We start from the raw sequence: 26,844 nt of genomic DNA on the forward strand, positions 1-26,844 counted from the left end.
CGTAAAAAGTACCCTATTTTTTACTTTGTTTTCCACAGTTTCAAACCTTAAAGACGATTATTAGAATGTCGCTGATAGGGAAAATCCCTTGTTAAAATAAGTAGTGACTTTATAAGATTTACTGTGGAAATCAATACATACACCGAGCTAAGAAAACAGCGCTGAGGTACCTTGGCGAGGGCTAGCGACTCCCTACCGTAATAACCACCTAATATAGGCATACATCATTGAATATCCACACTCGATTCACGACGAAAAGAAAGATGGAAATAAGGATATTACTACGAGTATTATTTAAATATATTTTGTTTCGGTTTCATTTGCTTGATCGTTAACTTTAGTGATATTTTCGACTTTCACCTTTGGATCCCTATTTTGAGAATAACTGAACTAGCGTTAGATTGTAATGTGGCAATGAATCAACGTTTAAAGATCAACTCGTGCTCGGCCGCAGCTCAACATTATTATTCACACGGGTGCACCAGTTCTAGCCATGCCCTAATCTTTTAGCTAAGCCAAATACCTAGATGTTGGTAGCTATGAGGTACAGTGTAACCTGATAAAGCCACAGGGCCTGCGCTGTTTTCCACCGTCCACAATTATTTGTCAAGCCACGCGGCTACGCCGCATAGAGCGGCGAGCGTCTGATGATGTCTGCGGCCCGCTCTGCGACGGCGTACAGCGTGGCGACGGGGTGCCCGCTGAAGTGGAGCGGGATGACGGACATGTCGACGACGCGCACGTTGGCCGTCCCGTACACCCTCAGTTCTGGGTCCACCACACCACCAAGGTCCCTGGACATCATGGCCGCCGTTCCAACGATGTGGTGGTCGACATCCACTATGTTTGGATGTTTCCAAAGAGTTAGCTAGCCGCTATTTTTTCCCGTTGTTGGCTGTGGGGGGGTAGGTGAGCTCACAGGTGGTTTTGATAAACTCTCTCCACTGGGCGTCAGTCGCGTTCTCTGGCAGGATGTCCAGGCTCGGGCGGATGCGCTCCGACACAAGCGGGCCTAGTGCATCCGTCTTCCCCAGCCGCGCGGCCAACTTAGCGGCCTGGGTCTGGGCCGTGATGTCAAAATCGACGAGGTTGAACCGTGGGTCGATCCTAGGCTCGTTGATCTTGGACACGTCCGCCGAGGCGAGGTGGACACTGCCGCGCGAGAAGGGGAACAGTGTCCAGTGCTGCGACATCAACATGCCGTTGCCAAAAGCCGTGGTGACAAACTCAACCAGCGTTGTCGCACCCTCCGAGTCCCCAAACACTAGGTCGTGCTGCGCCCGCAGAACCGCCTCGACGGCGCTCCTGTTCAGCAGTGCGCCGGCGTCACCCGATGCCGAGACAATCAGGTCGGCCCAGCGCGGCAGCTCGTTGCGGGTACTGTTGGCAATGTCGGCGAGGTCGCTGCCGAATACGTCGGCCGGGCTGGCCCAGGTCTGCGAGACGACGGCGCCCGTGGCGTTTGCCGTGGTGTTGTAGAAGACGATATTGTTTCCCTGGTCCTGGAAATTCTCACCGACCCCTGGAAGACTGACTACAACGGGTATTCCGAGTCTTTTTAAGATTCTACGTCTCGTTAGTTTTATCAAAGTGTTTTCCGTGTCTTGCCCGCCGAGGTGGAGGCTGTGGACTGTTTCACCCACCCTTGATTCCCAACCCCCGAGCTTTCCAGGACAAGCGGGGTTCTGAGTGACCCCGCCGAAAGGATGACCTCCTTGGTGGCAGAGAGGACGACGGCCTGTCCATCCTCGTCCAAGTACTCGACGCCTGTGGCGGTATTTGCTTTCTTAGAGCAGGGTTTGTTGTTCTTCCTCCAGACCAGACGCCGAGCCGTGCCCTTGATAATTTTCAGGTTCGGCCTATCCTCAACGGGGTACCAGTATGCCCGAGCCGAGTCACAACGGATGGACGGCAACCCTGGCTCGAGGGTAAGCGGGTTTGCCGATACACCGCGGTTTTTGCCGCGACCCGTGTCGACGTTTGGCAGAAGCCCGAGCTCCTCCCACGCGTCTTGCACCGCCGGCATGAGGGTCATGTTGCCCAAGGCGCTCCCGTAGCCCGTGTGGATGGGGCCCGAGTAGCCGTGCACGGCTGCGTCAAAAGTCACGCCCGACGCCTGCAGCCCCGGGCCGGGAAAGGTGAAGTTCTCGGCCCCCATGGAGTAAGGGTACAGGCTGGCCCAGTTCCAGCCCGGGTTGCCGAGTCTCTCCCAGGCGTCTAGGTCGGCCTGGTTGCTACGGACGTACGCCATGCCTGGCCGTCGGGACAGATGTCTGTTAGATCACTGTCTTAGCACAGAAGGTGTGCAGGTACAGGTGATTCCATACCATTGATGGCGCTGGTTCCCCCGATCGCCTTGCCTTGGTGATAAGTCAACGGCGTGTTGTTTACACCGGGCTGGGGTACGGTTTGGTAAGCCCAGTCGATTGGCGTGTTGTACGCCGCCATGGTGATGTAGCCGCTAGCGAGGGTGACGTTGGGGTTGTTTCGCTCGTCGCCGCCGGCCTCGATGACCGCGACGCGCACAGTCGGTGTCTCTGAGAGCCGGTTTGCGACCACGAGTCCGGCGGTGCCGCCGCCAACAATGACATAGTCGAAGACTTCGGCCCTTGTTGCGGCGATTGCGAAGCAGCAGCTTATCTGGAGAAAGACAAGAACTTTCTCATGGGGTCTCATTGTTCGTCAGAATGGACCTGGAGCCCCCTCTCAGTCGTCCGCAGGCTTGTCGAGATAAGGTAACGTGGAAGAAGTTGATTGTCAGTGGCTTGAGGTCGGCTGTTCGTAACGTTCTCATTACCCAAGAAGGAACGCTACCCCATATATGTTGTAGAATAGAAATTGCATTTTATGATGCATGCGCATGGAGAAGAGGTCATCGCGTGCATTTAGACCATATAGCAGGCAGATCTGAATTTGTGGGTCAAGGGCGCAAGGGGAGCTGGAGAAGCACGCGACCTTGCGACAGAAGCAAGCGGCCTACAAGGCAGAAAACAGGAAGGAGCCTAATGGCGATGTTCGCAAGAAGCGCCCCCTGCCGGGTGGTAGTCTGGCCAAAATCCTACAGACCGCTCCGAGAAGGCTCATCTCCCGAAAGTCCGCTCCGAGGACACCGAAGTCTCTACAAACCGTTCCGGCCAAGCCACCAAGGTTGTCCTTTACCCCGACATGTCCTCCAGCTTTCCGATTAGACGCCCAGCAGTGGCAGCTAGCGGTGGCAAGCTCGCCGCAGAGTGCTCAAGTCCAAGAGAGAGCATGCACTCCAACTCAGAATGTGTTCCGTTCGGACCACACAGAGCCTCAAGTTACCTCGTCAAAACAGTTTGCTGATCACTCCTTTTTGCAATCCAGACTTCCGGGTGTAAGAGCTAATTGTTATCCCCGGACAGTGGTATTGCATGGGCTAGGGACGGAATAGATCGTGGCCCTCAATTGCACACAACAGGGATGATCTAGGTACATCACCCTGATGGCCAATTGGCCATAGCAGATTGTACCTGCTACTTCCCGCGGTTGTACATACTGCATTCATGCGGCACAACTCTTTGGCCCGTTTTGCCTCGGTTGGGTGCTACGGTAGGAAAGTCACTCCTCAAATGGTGCATACGGACGGTAGCACCGTATCATGCTCCGATCCTTGAGAAAAGAACCAACTTCCGGCGCGCTGCCTGTATTTTCTTGAAAGATGTCGCAACTGTATATACTCAGCCGATATTTTATGGATCCCAATCCCACTTAACAGGGGTGGTCTTTGGTCTATTCCCTAGTGGGCATCTTGTAGTCCTTGGTCTATTCCCTAGTGGGCATCTTGTAGATTGTACTTTCTGCTTTCTGCGGTCGTCCCACACGCACACGGCACATTTTTTCGCCCGTTCACTCCAGGTCCGATCCTCACGAGAGAGAATTAACTGCCGGGGGCTGCCATCAGTTTCCTCCCGAGGAGCTTCCCCGCCGGTTACAGGTCAGGTTTGGCTTGTAGCAGCTCAAATAGCACAATGACCTGAGGCATCGTTTTTCACACTCTCTCACCACTCAGATAATATCGAACTTGGCGGCCATGGCAACTCAGACACCCGATCGAAAATCGGATTTGGACAGGGACCCTGCTATCGCTGCAGCAACCACTGCATCGACATCCAGCATGGCGCCCCCGGTCAGTGTCTCAAGGGACGATAACGATACCGAGAATAGCAGCGACGGGAATGGTAACAACAGCAAGACAGGCGGGGCCAAGGACAAGGCCGATAGTGGCGTTACCGACTTCAAGCCCTCACCCCGTTTCTGGGCCATCCTCATCACGTGCGCTATCATAGCCCTCCTCAGCGCACTGGAGAACACCGTCATCACCACGGCGCTGCCTCATATCGTCACCGAGCTGGAGATAGGCGAGAACTACGTCTGGATCACCAATGTCTTCTTCCTCACAGGGTATGTCTTGCAATCAAGGTAGAGTCAGATGAACAAGCCCCGCTAACCTTTTGTTTGGAAAAGTGCCGCCGTCCAGCCCCTCTTTGGCCAGCTGGCCAACATCTACGGCCGTAGATGGGTCACCATGGCCATCGTTGCCTTCTTCACACTCGGCAGTGGCATCAGCGGCGGCGCCACCAACGGTGCCATGCTCATCGCCGGCCGCGCCGTCCAGGGCATCGGCTCGGGAGGCCTTTACATCATCATCGACATTATCATATCCGACCTGGTGCCGCTGCGCGTGCGAGGCAACTACATGTCTGTCGTGCTGCTCACCTACACGTTTGGCATGGGAATCGGACCCTGGGTCGGCGGAATCATTACAGAGAGGACCACTTGGCGCTGGGTCTTTTACCTGACACTTCCGGTTAGTTACCTAATTAATCATGCTAATAATGCCCTCATACCTCCACGAGACTAAGATCCATCATTGGTGCTGACCACGGTTCGCTTTATTTCTCTAGATTGGCGGCGCGTCGATGGTTATGATCTTCCTCTTCGTCCGAACCGCGTACAACCGCAGTGAGTCGCACCTTCAGAAGCTAGCACGCATCGACTACACGGGCAACGTAATCCTGATGGCTTCCACCGTTGCCATTCTGTACGCAACCACATATGGCGGCACGACCCACCCGTGGTCATCGGGTCATATCCTGTCCCCGCTTCTGATCGGATTCGCGGGCTTCGTCCTGTTCGGCTTCTACGAGACCAAGGCCAAGGAGCCAGTGGTGCCCCCGAATCTGTTCAAGAACCGCACCGTCGTCATCATCTTCATCGCCACCTTCCTCAACTCGATGGCCCTGTACTGGAACCTCTTCTTCCTGCCCGTCTACTTCCAGGCTGTGCTTGGCGCGTCGGCGGCCCAGGCGGGCGTCGATATCCTTCCGGCCATCCTCACCTCCCTGCCCTTCTCTATCATCTCGGTCCTGATGCTAGTACGCTGGGGCCAGTACAAGCCTCTGCATATTTTTGGCTTTGCCGTCTCCGTGATTGGCAACGGTCTCTTCACCCTCCTAGACCGCGAAACCACGACGGCAGAGTGGGCCATTTTCCAAATCATCAAGGCCATTGGCTCCGGCTTCGTGCTCAACACCCTCCTGCCCGCCGTCCAGGCGCAGACGCTCGAGCGCCACCAGGCCTCGACGACCTCGGCCTTTGCCTTTGTCCGCTCCTTTGGCAGCATCTGGGGCGTCGCCATCCCCGCCGCCATCTTCAACAATCGCTTCTCCCAGCTGGCCTGGCGCATCGAGGACCCGGCTGCACGCGACCTGTTCCAGGGCGGCAACCGGGCCTACGAGAACGCCTACGTCTCCTTCATCGGATCTTTTCCCAAGCCGACGCAGGACCAGATTGTTGGCGTCTATCAGGACGCGCTCAAGCTGCTGTGGCAGATCGCTATCGCGTTTGCGGCCGTCAACTTCCTTATTGTTTTGTTTGAGGAGCGGGTGCCGCTGAGGACTAAGCTTGAGACTGAGTACGGGCTGGAGGAGGAGAAAAAGAAGGAGAGTCAGAAGGAGGCCGAGGGGGTTGCAGCTGTTGATGTGGAGAAGGAAGCCGCGGATAACGTTGTGGCAAACGAGCTTAAGACTGGCGATGTCGCCTGACCATGAGATGAACCTGGATTCTTTTGCAGATTTGAAAATACAAAGTGTTAGTGATCATTACTGGCGTCATTTTAACGTGTCCCATCATGGTTGTACATGTCACCAATGTAGGAAGTTCAAATTCCGAGGCAATGGTTGTACTAAGACTGGGAAATTCGATATTTGGGAGAGAAGGTGCAAAAAGATTCCCCAACAAGTTCAGAATGAGCGAAATCATGGATATTGAATATTGAGAATTTGAATGTATGATAAAGTTCACCCCAATATACGAGGCAGAAGATATTTAAAGACTGCTTGTTCTGTGAGATGAGACGTAAAAATACAACGGAGGTATTGACTGTTGCAAAGCACGATACCCAGTACAGCAACTTTCCGTTTTTCCTTTCTTTTTTTCTCCCATCTTTGCCCTCGATGAAAGGTAACGTACCTAGACTCGGGAGAGCACCAAGTTATTACAGCAACGACTTTACATATTGCACAAGGAAATTGCGACATTGTGTAAACACTTCGTTCATTTCACAGCCTAGACCTAATCATAATCTATCACGAACTCTTCGCAAAGGGCGACTGCTTCTCGTCTCGCCATCTCAAACCCAGCCCATGCCTCACAAACCCAACAAGTCTCAAGAATCCTGCGGGATCCTAACCACTAGCTTCTCCCCACTAACCTTGGCCCCACGGAGCATGTCCAGCCCCTTGAGAATCCCATCCCATCCGCCCTTGAGCTCCCTAACCGGATGCGGCACGACACGCCCATCATCAATAAGCGCCTGCATCTCCGCCGCCGCCTCGACCCCCAGCTTGTAAGACTCGACGCGAGCAGGCCGCGTGTACGTCGACCCAGCGCCATAATCAACCGAGTACCCCGTCGTCTCAAAAGCCATAACAACACCCACCTTGACCGCCTTACGCCCCCCCGGCCAAGACGCGTCCAGCGCCTCGAGGCAGACATAGCGGCCGCCTCGGCGCGCAATAGCCCCCATGCACGCGGCGTAGGACTCGGCGTTGGTAATACAATCAAGCGCGTGGCGTATCTGGATACCGTTTCCAGTAGCCTGGCGTGCGTCCTCGACAACCGAAGCAGATAAGTACGATGCGGTGCCGGCGGCGCCGTATCGTCTAGCCAGCGATGCGGATGCGGGCGACGTGATGGCGATGGGCCTGTACCCGGACGCCTTGAGCAGCTGCGAAGCCATCGTCCCCGACGCGGTGGCCCCTCCGTACACAAGCACGGGCTCTGACTCGACCCCGGTGACGGGTCGTGATGGTCTACCCTTCAGCGCTAGCATATCCTCGCCCCACAGCGCGAGCGCCGCCGTCGTCCAACCTATGCCGCCTAGGACCGCGGCTTGCGCGTCGGTCCAGCTTGCTGGGACCCGCAGGGCTAGGCGCGCGTCCACGGTCGCGAACTGTGCGAAGGCACCGTCGAGCGGCCGTGCCGGGTTGTACGCGAAGAGGGACCCGCACACGCGGTCACCCTCTCGGTAGCTGTGGGAGTCATCGGCTGGTGACGTAGCGATCACGATGCCGCAGTAGTCGCATCCCGCTGTGGCGCCGGGGTCCGGCATGTATGTCGGCATCTTGAAGTCGTTTGGGTTCAGGGCCGTTGTGAGGACGCGGATTAGGACGTGGCCTGCCGGCGGAGGTATGGTTGGCATGGGCACGGTGTTGGATACCGCTAGGGGCAGAGCCGCCGGCTTGGTGCTATCGATTTGGATGATGGCTGTTTGGGTGGCATGGCTGGCATCTGCCGCCGCCGCCGCTGGGTTGGCACTCGACGTTGTCATCTTTTTTTCCAGTCATACAAGTGATAACCGGTGGAAGCTTGAGAAGTGCTGGAATGGGTCTCGGAGATGGACTTGTTCAGTCTGTGTAGTGTCTGGACAGCATTTGGGTCAATTTTTTGTTCTTTCTTCGACCACCATTTCCAAGTCAGTGGTATGTGTACATCGCAGAATTATTTTCCCAATGTACCTGAAGGCTCTGAAGCCTCGCCAGGGTGTCATTACCGGCTCCGCCTTCCTCCGACTCTTCGCCCCTTGCCATCCATGGACGTCAATGTGCCGCTCCGAGATGGTGGTCAACTGGAATCCTCCTTTGATGCATCCTTATGCCCCTCCTCCGACGGCAGCCGAGAGTCAAGAGAAACGGTTGCCGTCTGGCCTTGCTCACTGAGGAGGTCAGTAGGTCCCATGCATCTATCGGAGGGTCCGTCCTTGCCGGGTGGACATCTATGTTCGGAGGGTTTTCTCCGTATTTAAGAAGTCGGCCAGGTCCCCGACCCTACCAACGATGCCGAATTAGACTATACCCAATTGAGCAGGCATTACAGAGATACGAAGTCTTTTTGTCATGATACAATTGGACCAATCATATAGCAGGGTTTTGCAGATTCTAGCGTTGTGATTGAACAGTTTCGTAGAAATCTCCGAGCCCAGACTAGGGCTCGTTTGGAGCTCAAGGTGATCGCCGCTTAGATGAGCAAGCAGTGCAATCAACTGGGTCGAACAAAAGCGTGTGCAGATCTGTTAGCGCTCTGGCAAGTTTCTACACACCACATTTTTCAACCCAGTCGCCAATGCATCCAGAACGGCATTGGACACACACAATGAGGATCCCACAGAGCTGATCAATTACACTATTAAGTTATGCGTGATAGGTATGTGAGATCCGAACCTGACAAAGCCTCACCGGATGACTTGCATTGTAACGCTGCATGAAACACTGAGAAGAGAAGCGATCGGCGCTCAATCCCGCCATACCCATTGGCTGAACCTCCAAGCTTTTAACGAATGCTATACTGGGGTACAAGGTACCTTGCGCTATGAGGCCCACTAGCTGAGAACGGCGCCCGAGAATGCGAGACAATGCGCTAATCTTCCATAAGCTGCCTTCAATCAACTGCACTGTTCTTTTTCTCTACATCGCTTAGCACCCGGTCATCAGACGGTGGCCCCGTGTCAACGACTCGTTCACATTACTACGCTGTCTCCGATTCACACCTCTCCGAATAAATTGTATCTTTTGCAAACAAACCATTTCACATGCAACATGCATTTACCGAAGCCGTGTGCAAGTCTCAAGACAATAGTTGTTCACAGCGGTAAAGGTACTTTAATGTCCAGTCTTCCATACCTAGGCTACCTTAGTCATTACATATTACTCGGACAAGCGGACACGTGTGAGATCAATGCTTCATTCCAGCTATGGTAGGATATTCTACCTTTGGAAAAACTATCCGAATCCTCCGATAGCCGCTTAATCTAATATCGGAAATCTCGGAATGCATCCACAACGTTGCCAGCCCCGGATCTCGGTCACAGGCTCACACCTCGACAAGCTTCTCCTCATTCTCCCTCCCACCCTCGGCAGCAGCCGCCTTAGCCACGTCCGACAGCTTGTACCGGATCCTGGGATGCGGGCGGACCCAGGTAGCGTACAGGCGGAGGTCTCGCTCCCAGTGGAACTCGTGGGGGTTCACGACCTCCCAGTCGAGCTTCCAGGCCATCTTGGCGAACAGAATGCGGGCCTGGCGGTAGCCCATGTTCTGGCCGATGCAGCTGCGGGTGCCCGCACTGAAGGGCCGGAAGCACTCGCGCACGTCCTTGGCGAAGGCCGGGTCGTAGTCCGAGTGTGTGGCGGGCAGCCAGCGCTCCGGGCAGAAGTCGTGCGGCTTGTGCCAGTAGCGTTCGCTGTGGAAGGCGGCGAAGATGGACGTCTGCACGCCGCACCCCTTGGGGATGTAGTGCCCGTCCACGGTGGCGCCGGGGCTGACGCGCGGCTGCCCAAAGGACCCGTTGGTGTGCAGGCGCAGCGACTCGTCGATGACGCCGCTCAGCCACGGCAGGTGGGTGAGCTCTTCGTCCTCGATGTCTTCGTATCTCTTGAATTTGCCCCTGATCTCGGCCGCGAACTTTCTGAACTTGTCGGGGTGCTGTGCGAGGAACAGGATGGCAGACCAGAACAGGTTCGTGTCTGGGTCCAGCCCGCCGATGAAGATGTGATTGGCCTGCGCCAGAATCCAGTCCATGTTGGTGTTGGGCATGGACTTGCCCTCCTGGATGAACGAGGTAAAATAGTCGCGCTGCTTGAAATCCTTGGCATTCTCCACGCGGTTGGCCACGATTTTCTTGTGCTTGCGAAGGAGCTTGACCAAGCTGCGCGGCAGAATGAGATAGACGAGTGGGTGGACGAAGGGCCCCAGGCGCTTGAAGGCCTGGTCCATTGTGACCCAGACGGTGACGGCGTTGAACCATCTAAGCAGGTCCGCGTCTTTCTCGTTCTCGATGTTCCCAAAGTCGTAGCCGTAGCCCAGGCTCCCGGCCAGGTCGCAGGCGATCCAGTCGCTCCACTAAACACCATTCAGTTGCGCTGCGTGGAGAGAGAGTAAAAATTGATTGTTGAAGAGATGAAAACAACTCACGATGGTCAAGTCCATGCCCTCGGGCGTGTCGCCCTTCTGCGCCATCTTGTTGATGGCTTTATCGACCACCCCGTGCAGCACGGGATCCTGCTCTTTGAGGGCGCGTGGACTGAAAGCCGGAGCCATCCACTTGCGAATGGTGCGGTGCTTCTCGGGATCCGACTCGGCAGCGAGTCCGGTGTGTGGCCCTATTTTAAAGTAAAAGCTGGATTTTCTAAACGCGGGCTTTCCCTTGGTGCCGCTTAGAAGGATATCTAGGTGAAAGATAAGTACTCGTTAGGACTGGTGGGCCCAAGGATGGGAGACTGAGGAATGACTGACCATTCTGGGCCTGGACGGTGAAGAAGACAATCTCGTTTGGCGCGATGCGTACGACGTCGCCTGTGGGATTATCTGCGTGTTAACGACAAGGTAATGAAGGAGCGAAGAGGATTGTGGGCAACTGCTGACCGTATTTCTTCAAGGCAGCTTCAATGGACCATGGGTAACGTCCCTTGAACCACTGATACATGTACCAAGTGTTGCTGAGTGCCGCCCATTTAGGGCCTGGGTACTTGGCATAGGGGTGGAAGTTGAGGAGGTAGATGGCGCGCACGATATGGTAGACAAGGTACTAGGTCGATGCAAGAGCGGCTGTTAGTTCTCCTTGGGGTTATTTGGACCCAACTTGAAGGAATGTACAAAAAACATACAAGCCCCGCGGAAAACTTGAGCCAACTAGTCAGGGAAACCTGCCCCAGGGCTTCCTTAAAGTCGGCGACAGAATTCATGGTTGTCATTGACGATGGCGAACCGACAAACGGCAGATTGACCCGCCAAGTTTCAGACATTGTTGAGAGTTCGTGGCAGTCCTCTTTTTGTCGTTGGAAATTTGAACTGTCTGGGCGTCAGATGAGGACGCCGATTGAACCACCTTATGCTTGATGACGGCCTGCCACGCAGCTATCCTTTAGACAGAACCGCAAGAAAGCGACACTGCGACCCACGGAGCCGTTTACCGTTGGTTCATGATAGCTGCAGGGTCGGAGCGACCAGTCTTTGCGCAGCTTGAGGCGAGTGGCGAGTAACAAGGCAGTCCCAAACACAAAGAGGGCCGGGACGATCCTTCAAGTGTGCATAAACCCTCCGACACAAATGTAACAGCTCCAGTGAGGAGATCGGGACGTCGGCGGCGGCTTATTCTTTGCTCCGAATTCGGTCTTCGGAATACTATACCAAGTCAACTACACGCTGGCTCCGGGACTCCACCCACCTCTTCCTCGGACCCGGATCATCGAGGGCAGAGTTACATGCGGATAGTTCAGAACAAGGAGCGTGCAGCGGTGGCAAGTGGTGGTTTACCGGGGGCCGCCACTGCACCGGCTAACATGGCGGAAAAACGAGCTTCCGTGAAGAACCTCAATGGCAGCAAGGTGAGATATAGGTCGTGTAGAATGCTCCCCGACTGTCGGGAGAGAGCCTCAGAGTACTTTCGACAGTGACATCTGAGATTTTAGCTGAGCATGTTACATGTACCCAAAGAGCGAAATACCGCACCGCCACAACAAGCCCTTGACTTGAACTTGCGGTACTCGCCTAGACGGCACAGCCTTTTTGTGTCGCGTCCTGTCTGTTGATCAGTCCCAGAAACCAAGAACCAAAATGTCTTCGGCCAAGTCGACCAACGAGCCCATCGCGGTGATCGGCTCCGCTTGTCGCTTCGCGGGCGGTTCCAGCAGCCCCTCTAAGCTATGGGACCTCCTCAAAGAGCCCCGTGACGTGCTGAGAGATATCCCAGACAGCCGCTTCAGCGCTGAGGGCTTCTACCACCCTGACGGCTCGTACCACGGCCGCTCCAACGTCAAGGCCTCGTATCTCATCGAGGAGGATGTGCGGACCTTTGACGCCCAGTTCTTTGGCATCAAGCCTGTCGAGGCCGGCGCTATCGACCCACAGCAGCGCCTGTTACTAGAGACGGTGTACGAGGCGCTCGAGTCGGCGGGGCAGTCAATCCAGAGCCTCCGCGGCAGCGACACGGGCGTGTACGCGGGCCAGATGTGCAGCGACTTTGAGTTCCTAGCATACCGCGACCTCGATGAGCTGCCCACGTACCGTAAGTGGAAAAAATGATTATCCAGTGTCCAGACCAAGGAAATGCTGACTCTGGCATGACAATTTAGATGCCACCGGCACAGGCCGCAGCATTATGGCCAACCGCGTCTCCTACTTCTTTGACTGGCACGGGCCGTCGATGACGCTCGACACGGCTTGCTCGTCCAGCTTGTACGCCGTGTACCTCGCGGCCCAGGCGTTGCGGTCGGGCGAGTCGCGCGCAGCCGTCGCGTGCGGGACCAACCTTCTTCTTGGACCCGAGTACTTTGTCAGCGAAAGCAAGCTCAATATGCTGTCACCGGACTCGAGATCGCGGATGTGGGATGTTGCGGCGAATGGATATGCGCGAGGAGACGGTGTGGCTGCAGTGGTTGGTACGTTTCCCTGAAGCGGGAGCTTGTCTCTGGTTTCACCAAAAATAAAAAAATAAAAAAATTGACCGCTAATCAACACAACGGTTTCGACACAGTCAAAACACTGAGTGCCGCACTTGAAGATGGCGACGATATTGACTGCATCATTCGCGAGGTCTGCGTCAACCAGGATGGCGCCACAAGCGGCATCACCATGCCCAGTGCCAAGGCGCAAGCCGCACTCATCCGGCAAACATATACCAAAGCCGGCCTCGACTACCTTGGCGATGGCAGACCCCAGTACGTCGAGGCGCACGGAACCGGGACGCCAGCTGGTGACCCGATCGAGGCCGAAGCGCTCAGTACTGCCTTCTTCCCAGATGGTACCCCACAGGCACAGTCACAGCAGCCGATCTATGTCGGCTCAATCAAGACGGTCCTGGGCCACACCGAGGGAACCGCCGGAGTGGCGGCCTTGATCAAAGTGTCGCTGGCGCTTCAGCATGGTTTGATTCCGCCAAACATGCACTTCAACCAGCTCAACCCCAAAATTGAGCCCTTTTACCACAGCCTCCAGATCCCTACCTCCCTGGGCGAGTGGCCGGTTCTACCTGCAGGGCAAGCGCGCCGTGCCAGCATCAACAGCTTTGGATTTGGAGGTGCCAACGCGCATGCAGTCATCGAGAACTACATTCCCGAGCTTCACAGGTCGAATTTGATAAGTCGAGAGACTCTACTCTCTCCACAACGACCCGCGGCACTTCCCTTTGGAGTGTATGGTCATGGTGGGCTGCTGATTGATACCAAGAGTGAGGGTGGTTTCGAGGACGAACACCAGCCCGAGGAACTTCCAATGGGGCCCTACGTCTTCTCGGCTGCGTCGGAGCAATCCCTCGTTGCCAATCTCGAGGCCTATTCTGCATATCTGGCTGGGCCAAGCGCCACCGCGCTCAACCCTCGCGACCTGGCATGGACTCTGCGCCAGCGCCGTTCTAATCTGCCTTTCAAGGTGGCTTTCCCGGCTGGCTCAATCGAGCAACTCCGATCCAGCATTGACGCAAGGTTAGAAGAAGCCAAGTCCAACAAGACGGCGCTGGGACGGAGGTCATTGCTGCCGCAGAACAGTAAGCCCCGAGTACTCGCCGTTTTTACTGGTCAAGGCGCACAGTACGCCCGCATGGGAGCTGAGCTACTCAATCGCTCTCCCATGGCGCGGCAAACCATCAACCAGCTCGAAGGGCATCTGGCCGCCCTTCCCGAGTCGCAGCGGCCTCGGTGGTCTCTGGAGCAGGAACTGCGGGCCCCGCCGGCCACAAGCCGTCTAAACGAGGCCACCTTGTCTCAGCCTCTCTGCACGGCGCTGCAGATCGTACAGGTGGACCTCCTACGCGTTGCAGGCGTCGAGTTCACGGGAGCCGTTGGGCACTCGAGCGGCGAGATTGGCGCCGCCTATGCCGCCGGTCTCCTGTCAGCCCGCGACGCGCTATTGGTGGCCTACTTCCGGGGCTTGACCGCGTCCAGCGCTGCCAGCCCCAGCGGCGCCCATGTCAAGGGAGCCATGATGGCCGTGGGCACCTCGATGGAGGACGCGGCCGAGATTGTTGCCGAGTTCGAAGGCGCAGCCACGGTGGCGGCTTGCAACTCGTCGGCCAGCGTCACGCTCTCAGGCGACCAAGACGCCATCGACGAGTTGGCCATCATTTTCGAGGACGAGGGGAAGTTCAACCGCAAGCTCAAGGTCGACAAGGCGTACCATTCGAGCCACATGCTGCCTTGCTCGGCGCCGTACATTCAGGCCCTTGGCGGCAGTGGTATCAAGGTGCGGGCTCCTGCCCCTGGCAACTCCAAAGGCCGCCCTGTCTGGTACTCCACTGTGTACCCAGACCTGGATATGTCTTCCCCTGAAGCGCTGGGAAAACTGCAAGATGGCAGCTATTGGTCTGACAATATGGTGCAGCCGGTGCTTTTCTACCAGGGGTTGAACAAGGCACTGGCGGCGACTGGAACGTTTGACCTCGCGATTGAGATCGGCCCGCACCCGGCGCTCAAGGGCCCAGCAACCCAGACCATACAAGAGGCGCTGAACCGTGACATCCCTTATCATGGCGTGCTCGCCCGCGGCACCGCGGCCGATGTCGCCCTCTCTGCTGCTCTTGGCTTCCTCTGGAGCCAGGAGAGCACGTCCCAGTCACTGGTCAACCTTGAATCGTTCGAAATCGCCGCCGGCGCCGCCAAGGGCGACGGGTACCGAGTTTTGAAAGGGCTGCCCTCGTACCAGTGGAACCACGAACGGGCCTACTGGAGGGAGTCGCGACGCTCCCGCCGCCTTCGCACTCGCAAGGTGCGTGTCAATCCCATCCTCGGAGCCGTCGAGCCCGAGATCTCGACCACGCAACAACGCTGGCGCAACATACTCCGGGAGCGCGAGATCCCATGGCTGTCGGGCCATCAGCTGCAGGGCCGCACGGTCTTCCCGGCTGCCGGATATGTATCGACACTGATCGAGGCTGTGCGCCAGCTCCCGCAGATTGCCGATGCCGGTGGTGATAGTAGTAACACGATTCGCTTGATCGATATCTCCAACTTCCGCATCTTGCAGGCCATATCCTTCGGCGAGGATGACAGCGGCGTCGAGATCCTGGTGACGCTGGAGAACATCCTCAAGGACGACGAGCGCCAGAGCTTGCGGGCACACTTTACTTACTCGGCTTCTGGTTCTGGGCGGGACCCCGACGCCTTTGCCTTGTCCGCGAGCGCCGACGTTGAGGTTCTGCTTGGCGAGCCCGACGAGAGCTTGCTGCCTGCGCGCCAGGCTGACCCGCCCAACTTGGTCGACGTGGCCGACGACCGCTTCTATGGGACCCTGGCTGACCGCGGATATGGATACACTGGGCCGTTCCGCGCCTTGTCTAGCCTTCGCAGGAAGCTGGGAAAGGCTGTTGCCCAAGTCTCCATCCCGCCGCGGCGGCCATTGGACGAATCAGGATCAGAATCGTCATACGAGAACACGCTTCTCGTTCACCCTGGCACGCTGGACGGCGCCATCCAGGCCGTACTTCTTGCCTTCTGCCATCCGGGCGATGGTCAGCTTTGGTCACTGCACGTCCCCACCGTTATGGAGCGGATTCGGGTGAACCCAGCCCTCTGCGGGTCTGGCTGGGGAGAGGCCGAGTCCGTTCACGTGGCCGCCATGTCGGAGGCTAGTGCCGATGGTGATAAGGCAGGCATGGCGGGCGACGTGGACATCTTTGCTGCACCAAGAGGTAACTGGGCTGCAGAACACGCCGCCATTCAGGTCGAAGGCGTACGCACCGTCCCTTTTGCTGGTGCGACGGCTGCCGACGATGACAGGATATTTGGTAGGATGCGTTGGGCGAACGGCAGTCCGGACGGCGACGACATGTTGGCCTTGGATGCTGAGACCACGCCGTTCGAGCGGAACCTCGTTGTGGGCGCCGAGCGTGCCGCCCTCTTCTACCTGCGCGAGTTTGAGCGGGATCTGGCTCCCGACCACCCCGTGAGAAGCCACCCAACCTACAGCCACTACCTCGCCTTTGCGCGTCATATGAACGGGCTTCAGAACCAGGGCCGCCACAAGCATGCTCGCAAGGAGTGGGCCAGTGACACCCTAGAAGATGTTCTCGCTGCTACGGAGCCCTTCAAGGACTGCATTGACATCCGCATCATCCACAAGGTCGGCGAGATCATGTCTCCCATCTTCGATAACACGGCGCCTGTCGTTCCGGAGCAAACTGTTCCCTTGCCCATCGAGCTTCTGGCAGAGTACTACGCCGACGCCGTTGGCTCGAATCAGTGTGCCCAATGGTTGGGCCGAGCGGTGAAGCAGCTCGTGCACCGTTACCCGAACATGAACATCCTCGAGGTCGGCGCCGGGACTGGAGCCGCGACCAAGCCCATCCTAGCCCACATCGGAGCCCAGGGATTCTCGTCGTATACCTACACCGATATCTCAGCCTACTTCTTCGAAGAGGCCACCTCGATCTTTGCGCCCTACACGAAGCGCATGATTTTCAAGACACTGGACGCGGCGCGGGACCCCATCTCACAGGGCTACACCCCAGGCTCGTACGACCTAATAGTAGCAGCGTCCGTCCTTCACGCAACTCCAAGACTGGGGCAAACTCTGCGCAACCTCCGTCGGCTCCTACGCCCCGGCGGCTTCCTTATCGTCAACGAATCTACCAACAGCACATTTGCCCGCGATGGCTTCATCTTCGGCACCATGCCAGGCTGGTGGACAGGAATGGACGAAGGCCGTACTCTCTCTCCGCTCGTGGGGCCCGAGCATTGGGACGAGTTGTTGAGGGAGAGCGGTTTCTCGGGGGTGGACACGATCACGCCTTTGGAGGCGGTCCAGGAGACGCACTCCAACGCCGTCTTTGTCTCACAGGCCGTTGATGATACGGTCTCGTTTCTGCGTGAGCCGCTGTCGTCTCCTTTCCCCGGTGGTGTTGGTGGTGACGGTGCAAGTCTGCAAGACCTAGTCATCATAGGCGGGGCTACACTCCGCACGGGTCGCGTCGTGTCGGAAATCAAGCGCGCCCTTGCTCCTCACGTCTCGGGCAGCGTCATCACCTTCAAGCGTCTGCTTGACCTGCCTGCGGACTGGCACTCCAACCTGTCGCCAGACGCTTGCGTGCTAAGCCTCTCGGAACTTGATTCCCCCGTATTCGAGGATCTGACGGCGGCCAGCTTCGACGCCCTCAAGAGGCTCGTGGCCGTCGAGCATACCCTCCTGTGGGTCACGCGCGGCAAGCTGTCGGGTGACAGCGCCGCGTCCGGCATGAGCGCGGGATTCCTCCGCGCCGTCGTCCACGAGGTCCCCGGCCTCCGGGTGCAGTGCGTCGATCTGGACCCCGAACTCCACCTTGGTGGTGGGGCTAACGGTCGAGCGGACGCCGCTCTCCTCGCCGAGGCGCTGCTGCGGTTCCGGCATCTCGCCCGAATCCAGACTCAGGTACAGACGACGCAGGCTCAGGAACCGCCGCTGTGGTCTGTCGAGCCCGAGATCGCCGTGGACGCGCGTGGCCACCAGCTGGTGCCGCGCTTCCTGCCCGACATTGACGCCAATGATCGGTTTAACTCGGCTAGGCGGACCATTACGCGTGAGCTGGACGTGCGCGAGGCTGACGCTGTCGTCACGGTGGAGACGGAGAAGGACAAGGACAAGACGGGTTACCGGGTTGTCGACACCTCCCTGCTTCGGGACGCAGATAAACTGGCTTCCGAGTTGGGCAGCAACACTACGGAGCTGCGTGCGACGACCGCAATCATCTCCCCGGTCGATACTCCTCTTGGTCTGCTCTTCTTGACTTTGGGTCTGGAGGAGGAAGAAGAGGCCGGTGACTCCCGCTTCTTGGCCTTGGCCGAGTCTCTGACGTCCAGAGTCAGGGTCCCAAGGTCTGCCACCGCTCCTATCGCCAACTCCAAGGGGCGTGTTACTACCTCGCCGTCGTCTCCGGGAATCCGTGAGACTGAGGACGCAAAGCTCCTGGTCCAGGTTGCCGCCCACCTCCTCGCCGAGTCTGCACTCCAGGGTCTCGTGCCGGGCCAAAGCATCACATTCCACAACGCTTCGAGCGGTCTCGCTCGCGTGTTGGGACGGCGGGCGGCGGAGCGGGGTCTCAATGCCATCTTTACGACCAGTCGGGGTGCCGAGACGACCGGGGGAGATCATGCTGCTGCCACAACCATCTCAATCCCAGCTTTCTTACCAGCAAGGGAGATACGATCTCGGCTGCCCAAGGATCTGGCTCGCTTCGTCATCGCATCGGCCCAAGACTCCCACCCGGCGGAGACAGAGAGAATTGTGGCCGTGCTGCCTGTCAATTGTCGCGTGGACCGTCTTACCACCGCCGCCTTCCAGGGCCAACCGGGCAGGGACCTGTCTGGAATGTCACCTTCTCCTTACCGTTCCGCGACAGAAAGTGCCCATGGAATGTTGGGGGACACCCTCCAGCGGGCCCTGAAGCATGCGCAAGAGGATCTCAAGACGCCGCCGCCTATCGACGTCGATGTCGATTTCCCGGTCCATACTGTCAGCGCTAGCGACTTGACTGCTGCCACCTCGGTGCTCCCGGACCCTCTTGCAGTGCTCGATTGGCAAGCTACCCCCATTGTGCAAGCCCGTATCAGCCGGTTAGATACCAAGCCTATCTTCAAGTCGGACAGGACCTACTGGCTGGTGGGACTTTCGCGCGGCCTTGGACTTTCCATTTGTGATTGGATGATTGCCAAGGGGGCCAAGTACGTCGTCATTAGTAGCAGGAGCCCCGATGTGGAGGCTGGCTGGGAGGAGAGCTGCCGGAAGAAGGGCGCTGTTGTAAAGATCTTTGCTAAGTCAGTTTTCACTTTTTTTCATCCTTATTCTTGTCCTTTCTCTCGGCACCTATCTGCCTGGAACGACCTTCTTACTAATTGATCATCATGTGCCAGTGATATCACCGACGGCAACTCTGTCGAGACCTTGTACAAGACCATCTGCGACACTCTCCCTCCCCTCGCTGGAGTCATGATGGGAGCCATGGTCCTCCGTGACCGACTTGTCCGCGACATGACATTCGAAGACATGCAGATCGTTCTCGGCCCCAAGGTAGACGGCAGTCGCCACCTTGACCGCCTACTAGGCGACCGTCCTCTTGACTTTTTCATCTACTTCTCCTCCATGATGCAGGTCCTAGGCAACCTCGGGCAAGCCAACTATGTCACCGCCAACGCCGCCTTCCCCGCCCTCGCTGCTCAGCGTCGGAAGCGGGGCCTGGCGGCCAGCATTGTGGACATCGGCGCCGTCTCGGGCGCCGGTGCCTTTGGCGTCTTTTCAAGCGAGTCGGCAGACAACGGCGAAAACAGCCTGCTCCTCGTCGGCCTGCGTCGCGTCTCCGAGATAGACGTGTACCAGCTCCTCGCCGAGGCCATTAACTCCGGGTACGGCCACCTGCCGCTGGGGCCGGGTGAGGAGCCGGCCATCGGGCTCGGGATGCGCTTTGTCTCGCCCGGTGAGCCCTCCCTTCCCAGGTGGTTCGGCAACCCGAAATTCGCGGGCTTCGTGCTTCGTGATGAGGACGAGGACAGCGCGCACCACGGCTCCGCAAACGGCAAGAATGCCGCCTCGGTGCAGGAGAGACTGCTCCAGGCGCAGAACACGACGCAGGTCCACGAGGCCATCAGAGACTCGTTCCTTGCCAAGGTCCGGCCGATGCTGCAGATCGAGGGCGCCGACGACGACGCGCTCATGAGGATGCGCAGCAACGAGATTGGCATGGACTCGCTCATCGCCGTCGACATCCGCTCTTGGTTCCTCAAGCAGCTCTCCGTCAGCATCCCCGTTCTCAAGATTCTCAACGGGGTGTCGATTGGCGAGCTCGTCGACGAGGCCGTGGCCAAGATTTCCCCTGAGCTTGTCCCGAGCCTTAATTCGGATTCGGCTTTGTCTCCAAGGCCTACATCCGCCGGATCTTCGGTCCCGTCGTCATCATCGTCCTCGTCATCAGTCCCCAACTCTCCAGCAAGTCCAGCCACCGAGGCCACCTCCCGGATGTCGCACGAGACGGTCGGGGAGGCTGACCAGGACCTCGTCTCGCTCCCAAAAGGCAAGCAGCCCGAAATACCTGCTGTCATGACCAAACCGTTGACACTTGAAAGATCCATAAGCCTCTCGCACACCCAGTCCATGTTCTGGGTGGTCCACTCGCTGCTCGAGGACAAGACCACCCTCAACCATACGGGCTTCACTCGCATGACGGGGCGGGTGCGGGTGCAGGACCTCAAGGCGGCCGTCCAGCAGCTCTCGAATCGTCATGAGAGCATGCGCGCTTGCTTTTATCTGGAAGACCATGTCGTCAAGCAGGGCATCCTCAAGACGGGCAGAGTAGAGCTGGAGCACAGGGAGATAGGAAGCTACGAGGAGGTGGAGCAAGAATTTGATCAATTGAAAAAGCACGTCTACGACCTTGCTCGGGGCAAATTCATGCGCATCATCCTCCTGACGCGGACCGATTCCCCGACCGACAATTACCTAATGATCGGCGCACACCACGTCAACTTTGACGGCATGTGCACCCAGATCATCCTCCGCGACCTTGAGGCTTTCTACAGCCGCCGGGCTAATTTGGCCCTGAGTTCCGCCGTCAACCAGTACAGCGCCTTCATCGATAAGCAGCGAGAGGACGAGATCACCGGGGCATGGGATGGTGACCTTGCCTTTTGGCGTCGCGAGTTCGCCACCATCCCCGAGCCGCTGCCGCTGTCGCGTGCCAGGGTCTCGGCACGGAAGCCTTTGCTGCGGTACGACGTGCATTTGGTCGAATTCAGGCTTGATCCGGCCCTGGCGGAACGGGTACGGGCTGCGGCCCGGCAGCACAGGGGCGGCACCGCCTTTCATTTCTACCTCGCTGCGTTCCGCATCCTCTTGCAGCGGTTCCTCAGCCTCGGCGCCAGCAGCCATGGCGGCCAGCAGAATCAGCCAGCGAGTAATAACAGCGGTGATGATGATGATGATGATGATATCTGCATCGGCATCGCCGATGCAAACCGACACGACGAAGAAACGCTCGGCAGCGTTGGCCCCTACATGAACCTCCTGGCGCTGCGGTTCCAAGACCGGCCTGCCACGTTCGCATCGGCACTTGCATCGGCGCGCGACAAGGCCTTTGCTGCGTTGAGCCACGCCGCGCCGCCCTTCGACACCGTGCTGCAAGCCTTGCGCGTGCCCCGTGACGTGTCGCACGCTCCGCTTTTTCAGGCCTTCCTCGATTACCGGCTCGGGTTTCCCGGCCAGCAGCCGTTTGCGGACTGCACGCTTGAGGCGCCGCGGTTCGAGCTCGGGCGGACAGCTTATGACCTGAGCGTGGATATTATTGATAATAACAACAACAGCAGCGACGCCAGCAGCGCCACCGGAGATGGAGGCGGAGGTAATGATGTGCTAGTGTCGGTGTATGGACAGGCTGCTCTCTACGAGCAGGAGGATGTTCGTGTCTTTGCTGCCTGTTTCGAGGACCTGATTAGGGAGTTTGCGCATGAACCGAGCAGGAGCTTGGTTGGGACCGGGAGCGAGTGGAGTTATCGTGATGCGGATGTCACCAAGGCGTTGGAGCTCGGCAGAGGTCCCGCATTTGAAACACGATGGCCCGGCACGTTGGCACACCGGCTCGACGACGTGGTGGCCGCAAATGGAGACAAGTTGGCTGTCCGGCTTGCAGTTACGACGACCGGCAGCGAGGGTGGTGATTATCTCACCTACAAACAGCTCGATGACAAGACGAACGCCATCGCTGCCGCGTTGATGGAAAACGGCGTGTCCAGGGGCCAGTACGTCGCCGTCTACCAGGAGTTAACGCCAGACTGGATCTGCTCAATTATGGGCATTCTCAAAATCGGAGCTGTTTACGTGCCACTGGACCCAGGCACGCCCGCTGCCCGGCTCGCCATGGTTGTGGCTACATGCCATCCTGCTGCCCTTCTCGTGGACAAAACGACACAATCTGGTAGTACCGCCCTTGCCCTCGCCCTCGATACCTACCCCACTACCGTGATCGAAGTGTCAACAGTCCTAGAGCCTGCATTTAAGCCCAACAACCTTCAGCGGCGGATACAGACCGTGCCGGATGCCCGCGACCCAGCCATCGCCCTCCACACGAGTGGCACCACGGGAACTCCCAAGGTCATTGTCCTGACACACGCCAACCTTACCAACGAGGTCGAATCCTCGACCAAGACCTACGGGCTGGATTCCAACGTCACCGTCCTGCAGCAGAGCGCACCCGGTTTCGACATGTCGGTCCTGCAAATTATGCTGGCCCTGGCTTTGGGCGGGACGCTTGTAGTTGTGCCGCGCGGGTTTCGTGGAGACGCCGTGGCCGTGACCGAGTTCATCGCCGAGCACAAGGTGACGTACACGTGCGCGACCCCGACCGAGTACCGCAGCTGGTTCCGGCACGGCGACTGCGCGGCTCTGCGGCGCTCTCACTGGTCCGTCGCACTTAGCGGTGGCGAGGCCGTCGACCATTCACTCCTCGGTGCCTTTCGCGAGCACTTTGGGGTCGGTGCCGAGTCGTCGCCCGAGAACATGCGGCCTTTCAGGCTGTTCAACGGCTATGGCCCCGCCGAGACAACTTGCTGCTCCGCCTCCATCGAGCTCACATCCATGCTTACATCCTCGGCCACGACCCCGGCCACGATCCCGGCCGGACATGCCTGTGCCAACGAGTCCGTCTACATCCTCGACGAGGAGATGCGCCCCCTGCCACTCGGCCTGCCCGGCGAGATCTGCATCGGCGGCGTGGCCGTGGCGCGCGGATATTTGGAATCGGGCGAACAGCCGGTCCTCACCGCCCGAGCCTTTGTTCGGAATCCCTTCGCCACCGATGAATACATACGCAAGGGATGGACGACCATGTTCCGCACCAGAGACAGAGGCCGCCTCCTGCCTGACGGATCTCTTGTCGTCGAGGGCCGGATTGGCGACGACACCCAGATCAAGATCCGCGGCGTCCGCATTGACCTGCGGGACATCGAGCAGACTATAGTCCAGGCCTCTGAGGGCGCAGTGGTCGAGGCTGTTGCTGTTGCGCGGACGACGACGACCTCGTGCTCATCCGCTGCAGAGCAAGATTCCAAGTTTGTCGTTGGCTACGTCGTCTTGGATGCCGAGTTCCTCAGTCATGACGTGCAGCCACTTGAAGAAGGACCAACTGCGGCAACTTCACGAGTACAGGGATACCTAGCTCGCCTCCTCTCAGACCTGCCACTCCCGCGTACCGTCCGACCCAGCATGCTGATTCCGATTGACAAAGTGCCACGCACCACTTCTGGAAAGACGGACCGACGCGCGCTAGCGGTCCTGTCTCTCGACCGATCGTCCGCCTCCTCCAATACCACACACCAAGAACAGCCCCCAACAGACATGGAGCTGCGCGTCCAGGCCATATGGGAGCAGGTCTTGAACTCCCAGCCTCATCCGGGTGAACATGTCAATCACCATAATACATATGAGACCCCCCTTGTGACGGCGCAAGATACCGACTTCTTCCACGTTGGCGGGACGTCAATGCTGCTCCTAGATCTACGGCAGCAGATCAAAAGACAGCTGGGACTCTCGGTCCCATTGATGCAATTGTTTGAGCACAGCACGCTGGGCGCCATGGCCACCTTTCTCACCGCGCAGGAAGCGAATCAGCAAGCTAATATTGTTGCTGCTTCACCCCAACCCCGAATCGACATCGACTGGGAGGCTGAGGCGACTCCTTCTGATGAACTTCGCCAGCTGGCGGGGCAATTCCAAACCCCCCTCCCGCGTAGTAGCAGTATCATTGACGAAGCTGAGGCCGAGACAAACCACACCGCGCCAACGGTGATCCTCACAGGCGCTTCAGGCATTCTCGGACGCCAGGTCCTCCACCGCCTTCTAGCCTCGCAGCGAACCGGCACCATCGGCAAAATCATATGCGTCGCCCTGCGACAGATCAAATCCCGCGTCGCCTCAAACGCCCTGCCGGCCCCAACAACGCACCTAATCTATCTGCCTGGCGACCTCCGGCAAAAGCGGCTGGGCCTGACGCCAGCCGAGTGGGCATCTGTCGCGGCGCAAGCAGACACCATCGTCCACGTCGGCGCCGAGGTCTCCCACACCAAGACCTACGCCACGCTGCGGGCCGCCAACGTGGACGCTACCGCCGAGCTGGCGAGGCTGTGCCTTGAGGCGGGGGTATTATCGCGTCGTCCAGTTCCCTTCCACTTTATCTCGACGGGCGAGATCCCCATGCTCGGGTCGTCGAACGGGACCGAGGAGAGCGAGACGCTGATACTCTACGAGGAGTCGGTACGGTCTGCCCAGGTGGTACCCGACCAAGGGGATGCGGTCGCTAGGGGTTACGCCGCCACCAAGTGGGTGGGCGAGAGGATGCTTGAGAACCTCGCCGATATTTCTGGCGGCATCGCTAGTACTAAAGCGGGATCCTTCCGCGTCTGGATCCACCGGCCCTCGGCCATCACGACGCCGCAGGACGAAACGGCCGTGGGGCCTGACGCGCCCATCCTCCCGAGGATTTTGTTTTACTCGCGCCTGTTGAGGGCCGTCCCTGGGGACGGGACCAGCGGTGGGTTTGGAATCCGGGGCTCGATGGACTTTGTATCGCTGGAGAAGGTGGCTGAGGATATTGTCAATGTCGTTGTGGAGGCTGCCAGCAGCACTCAGGCTGTTGGCGATATTGATGATGTTGATGACGTGAAGGAGGCTGACACCACTGACAACACTCGGGCGGTGACCAGGGGTGTTCAAAGCGGGGGAGTCACGTACGTGCATCACACAGGGGGCACCGTCATGGAGCTGGCGACGTTGCGGGAGGTCCTAGAGGCAGAGGAGGAGAAGGCCACCGGGCAATCGGAGAGGTATCTTGCTGATGGGGAGGAGACAAGGGCAAGGCGGTTCGAGGTCCTGCCGTTTAAGGAGTGGACGGACAAGGCGGAGGCGGCCGGCTTGCACCCGCTGCTTGCCGGGTTGTTTCGGGGGGTTGAGCAGCAGAAGAGGGCGGTGGTTTTTCCTAGGTTTGTTAAAGGTCCCAGGTAGCTTTATATGGGCGAGGGAGAGGGAGGATGGGGTGATTTTGATGGGGTTGTTATGCGAATCTTCTTTTTCGGTTAACGTACTTTATCAGCGAGTCGGTCATATAAGTGGGCCGGCCACTTTTGACCACCCTTCGAATACCATCCTCCATTATAATACAACGAAACTATCAACCAGCTATAATAACATCAGAAACAGCTGAGTCTGAGGCATCTGCAGCCTCCGGGCAAGTGCGCGCATTATGGCCAGGCTTGCCGCATACACCACAGCACTGAGTCTTCGTACGAGACCCCCCTGTACTACCACCACTTTATCGATTTTCCTGGATTACGTGCTCGCCCACGGCCTTCTGATCCAGTAGATCCTGTGCCTCTTGTACAGTAAGTGACCCTCCAAGCCTCACACGTATTTTTTTTGGCTCTCCGGCACTTACTTAGTGCCTTACTGGCCTTACGGCGCGAAGAGACCTCTGCACGAAAGAGAGCCACCTAGTGCATTATAGCCGTTATACCCTTAGTAAGCTAGTCTACCGTAGTTAGCATTAAAGTCAGGGAGCTATTTTGATAGTTTGTAATATAAGTCTTAATAAGCGTTAACTATAAATTGGCTTCTCGGGGGTTTTATAATATCTAGAATACCTAAAGTTATGGAGTACCGGGCCGTAAAATTTGGGGTATTAGCGTACGAAGCTTTATATTTAGTTTAGAAAGCACCCCTTTAAGATCGTACGGTATAAAGCCAGTACCCGCAAAGCTACCCTATATATTCTTCTCTATTATAGATTGTGACGAACCCCTTTACAGAACCTCTGAAAGGGATACTCTGTTGAAGGTGCTTCTAGACAACTGGTTCGGTGCAGCTAAACAGTGCACAATAAGATGTCTCGATATAAACACAAGATACCTTAAATACAAGCTGTGATACATACTGCGGACCTATCTACGAGCTATTTAGTTCCTCCGTATATATAGACCTTTCTTGCCGTGCTCACTCTGCTTAGTACCTAAACACACTAAGCATTCTGCTTACTCTGCTTAGCTCTTGAGCGTACCAAGCATTCTGCTCATTTTGCCTAGTACCTAAGCATACTAAGCACTTATTCTGCCCTCCGGATTAGTTCCGCTAGATCACAGGTATCTACTGGTAATCCAACTCCCATTAGTTGTCGTTCTATGTTAATAATTGGCTAGTTGTCACAGTTAACCCAACAGCAGGCCGCGCTACATGTGGGGCGCAGGACGTCCCCAATCATTAAGGAAGTCAGAGAACAGCCAATCAAGGTTGGACAAAAGTGCTATGGCGCCAAGGCTCACGAGCGGTCTGGAG

The 26,844-nt window shown here is 57.5% G+C and overlaps 5 protein-coding genes across 5 annotated transcripts; 2 read left to right on the forward strand and 3 right to left on the reverse strand.

The window, feature by feature from the left end:
* Positions 1-333: 333 nt before the first annotated feature.
* Positions 334-2,896, reverse strand: QC764_000190 (uncharacterized protein). Its single transcript, XM_062939714.1, has 4 exons — positions 2,328-2,896; positions 1,644-2,253; positions 920-1,566; positions 334-840 (listed from the first exon to the last, which is right to left on the reverse strand). The coding sequence occupies exons 1-4, from the start codon at positions 2,674-2,676 to the stop codon at positions 620-622; spliced, it is 1,827 nt and encodes a 608-aa protein (XP_062798494.1). The 5' UTR covers positions 2,677-2,896; the 3' UTR covers positions 334-619.
* Positions 2,897-4,054: 1,158 nt separating this feature from the next.
* Positions 4,055-6,068, forward strand: QC764_000200 (uncharacterized protein; the record flags this gene model as incomplete). The annotated part of the gene is made up of 3 exons (XM_062939716.1): positions 4,055-4,425; positions 4,489-4,831; positions 4,929-6,068. 3 exons carry the CDS (start codon positions 4,055-4,057, stop codon positions 6,066-6,068), a joined length of 1,854 nt encoding a protein of 617 aa, XP_062798495.1.
* Positions 6,069-6,691: 623 nt separating this feature from the next.
* Positions 6,692-8,114, reverse strand: QC764_000210 (putative secondary metabolism biosynthetic enzyme; the record flags this gene model as incomplete). The annotated part of the gene is given in 3 exon segments (XM_062939717.1): positions 6,692-7,855; positions 7,874-7,947; positions 8,078-8,114. 3 exon segments carry the CDS (start codon positions 8,112-8,114, stop codon positions 6,692-6,694), a joined length of 1,275 nt encoding a protein of 424 aa, XP_062798496.1.
* Positions 8,115-9,162: 1,048 nt separating this feature from the next.
* On the reverse strand, positions 9,163-20,875 carry QC764_000220 (uncharacterized protein). Its single transcript, XM_062939718.1, has 5 exons — positions 11,184-20,875; positions 10,942-11,104; positions 10,813-10,872; positions 10,492-10,745; positions 9,163-10,419 (listed from the first exon to the last, which is right to left on the reverse strand). Exons 1-5 carry the CDS (start codon positions 11,319-11,321, stop codon positions 9,394-9,396), a joined length of 1,641 nt encoding a protein of 546 aa, XP_062798497.1. The 5' UTR covers positions 11,322-20,875; the 3' UTR covers positions 9,163-9,393.
* Positions 12,133-25,898, forward strand: QC764_000240 (putative Hybrid PKS-NRPS biosynthetic cluster; the record flags this gene model as incomplete). Its single annotated transcript, XM_062939720.1, has 4 exons — positions 12,133-12,583; positions 12,651-12,956; positions 13,052-19,295; positions 19,392-25,898. 4 exons carry the CDS (start codon positions 12,133-12,135, stop codon positions 25,519-25,521), a joined length of 13,131 nt encoding a protein of 4,376 aa, XP_062798498.1. The 3' UTR covers positions 25,522-25,898.
* Positions 25,899-26,844: the final 946 nt, after the last annotated feature.

Source organism: Podospora pseudoanserina, chromosome 5 (genome assembly GCF_035222485.1).
Source record: "Podospora pseudoanserina strain CBS 124.78 chromosome 5, whole genome shotgun sequence".
NCBI classification, from domain to species: Eukaryota; Fungi; Ascomycota; class Sordariomycetes; order Sordariales; family Podosporaceae; genus Podospora; species Podospora pseudoanserina.

Excerpts from the sequence above, each read along its gene's own strand:
- QC764_000190 (XM_062939714.1), bottom strand. The coding sequence starts at position 2,676 with ATGAGACCCCATGAGAAAGTTCTTGTCTTTCTCCAGATAAGCTGCTGC. Across the intron at positions 2,254-2,327 it reads GGGAACCAGCGCCATCAATG|GCATGGCGTACGTCCGTAGC; the intron begins GTATGGAATCAC and ends CCCGACGGCCAG. Across the intron at positions 1,567-1,643 it reads TCGGGGGTTGGGAATCAAGG|AATCTTAAAAAGACTCGGAA; the intron begins GTGGGTGAAACA and ends AACGAGACGTAG.
- QC764_000220 (XM_062939718.1), bottom strand. The coding sequence starts at position 11,321 with ATGTCTGAAACTTGGCGGGTCAATCTGCCGTTTGTCGGTTCGCCATCG. Across the intron at positions 10,873-10,941 it reads AGCTGCCTTGAAGAAATACG|GCGACGTCGTACGCATCGCG; the intron begins GTCAGCAGTTGC and ends ATAATCCCACAG. Across the intron at positions 10,420-10,491 it reads AGGGCATGGACTTGACCATC|TGGAGCGACTGGATCGCCTG; the intron begins GTGAGTTGTTTT and ends AATGGTGTTTAG.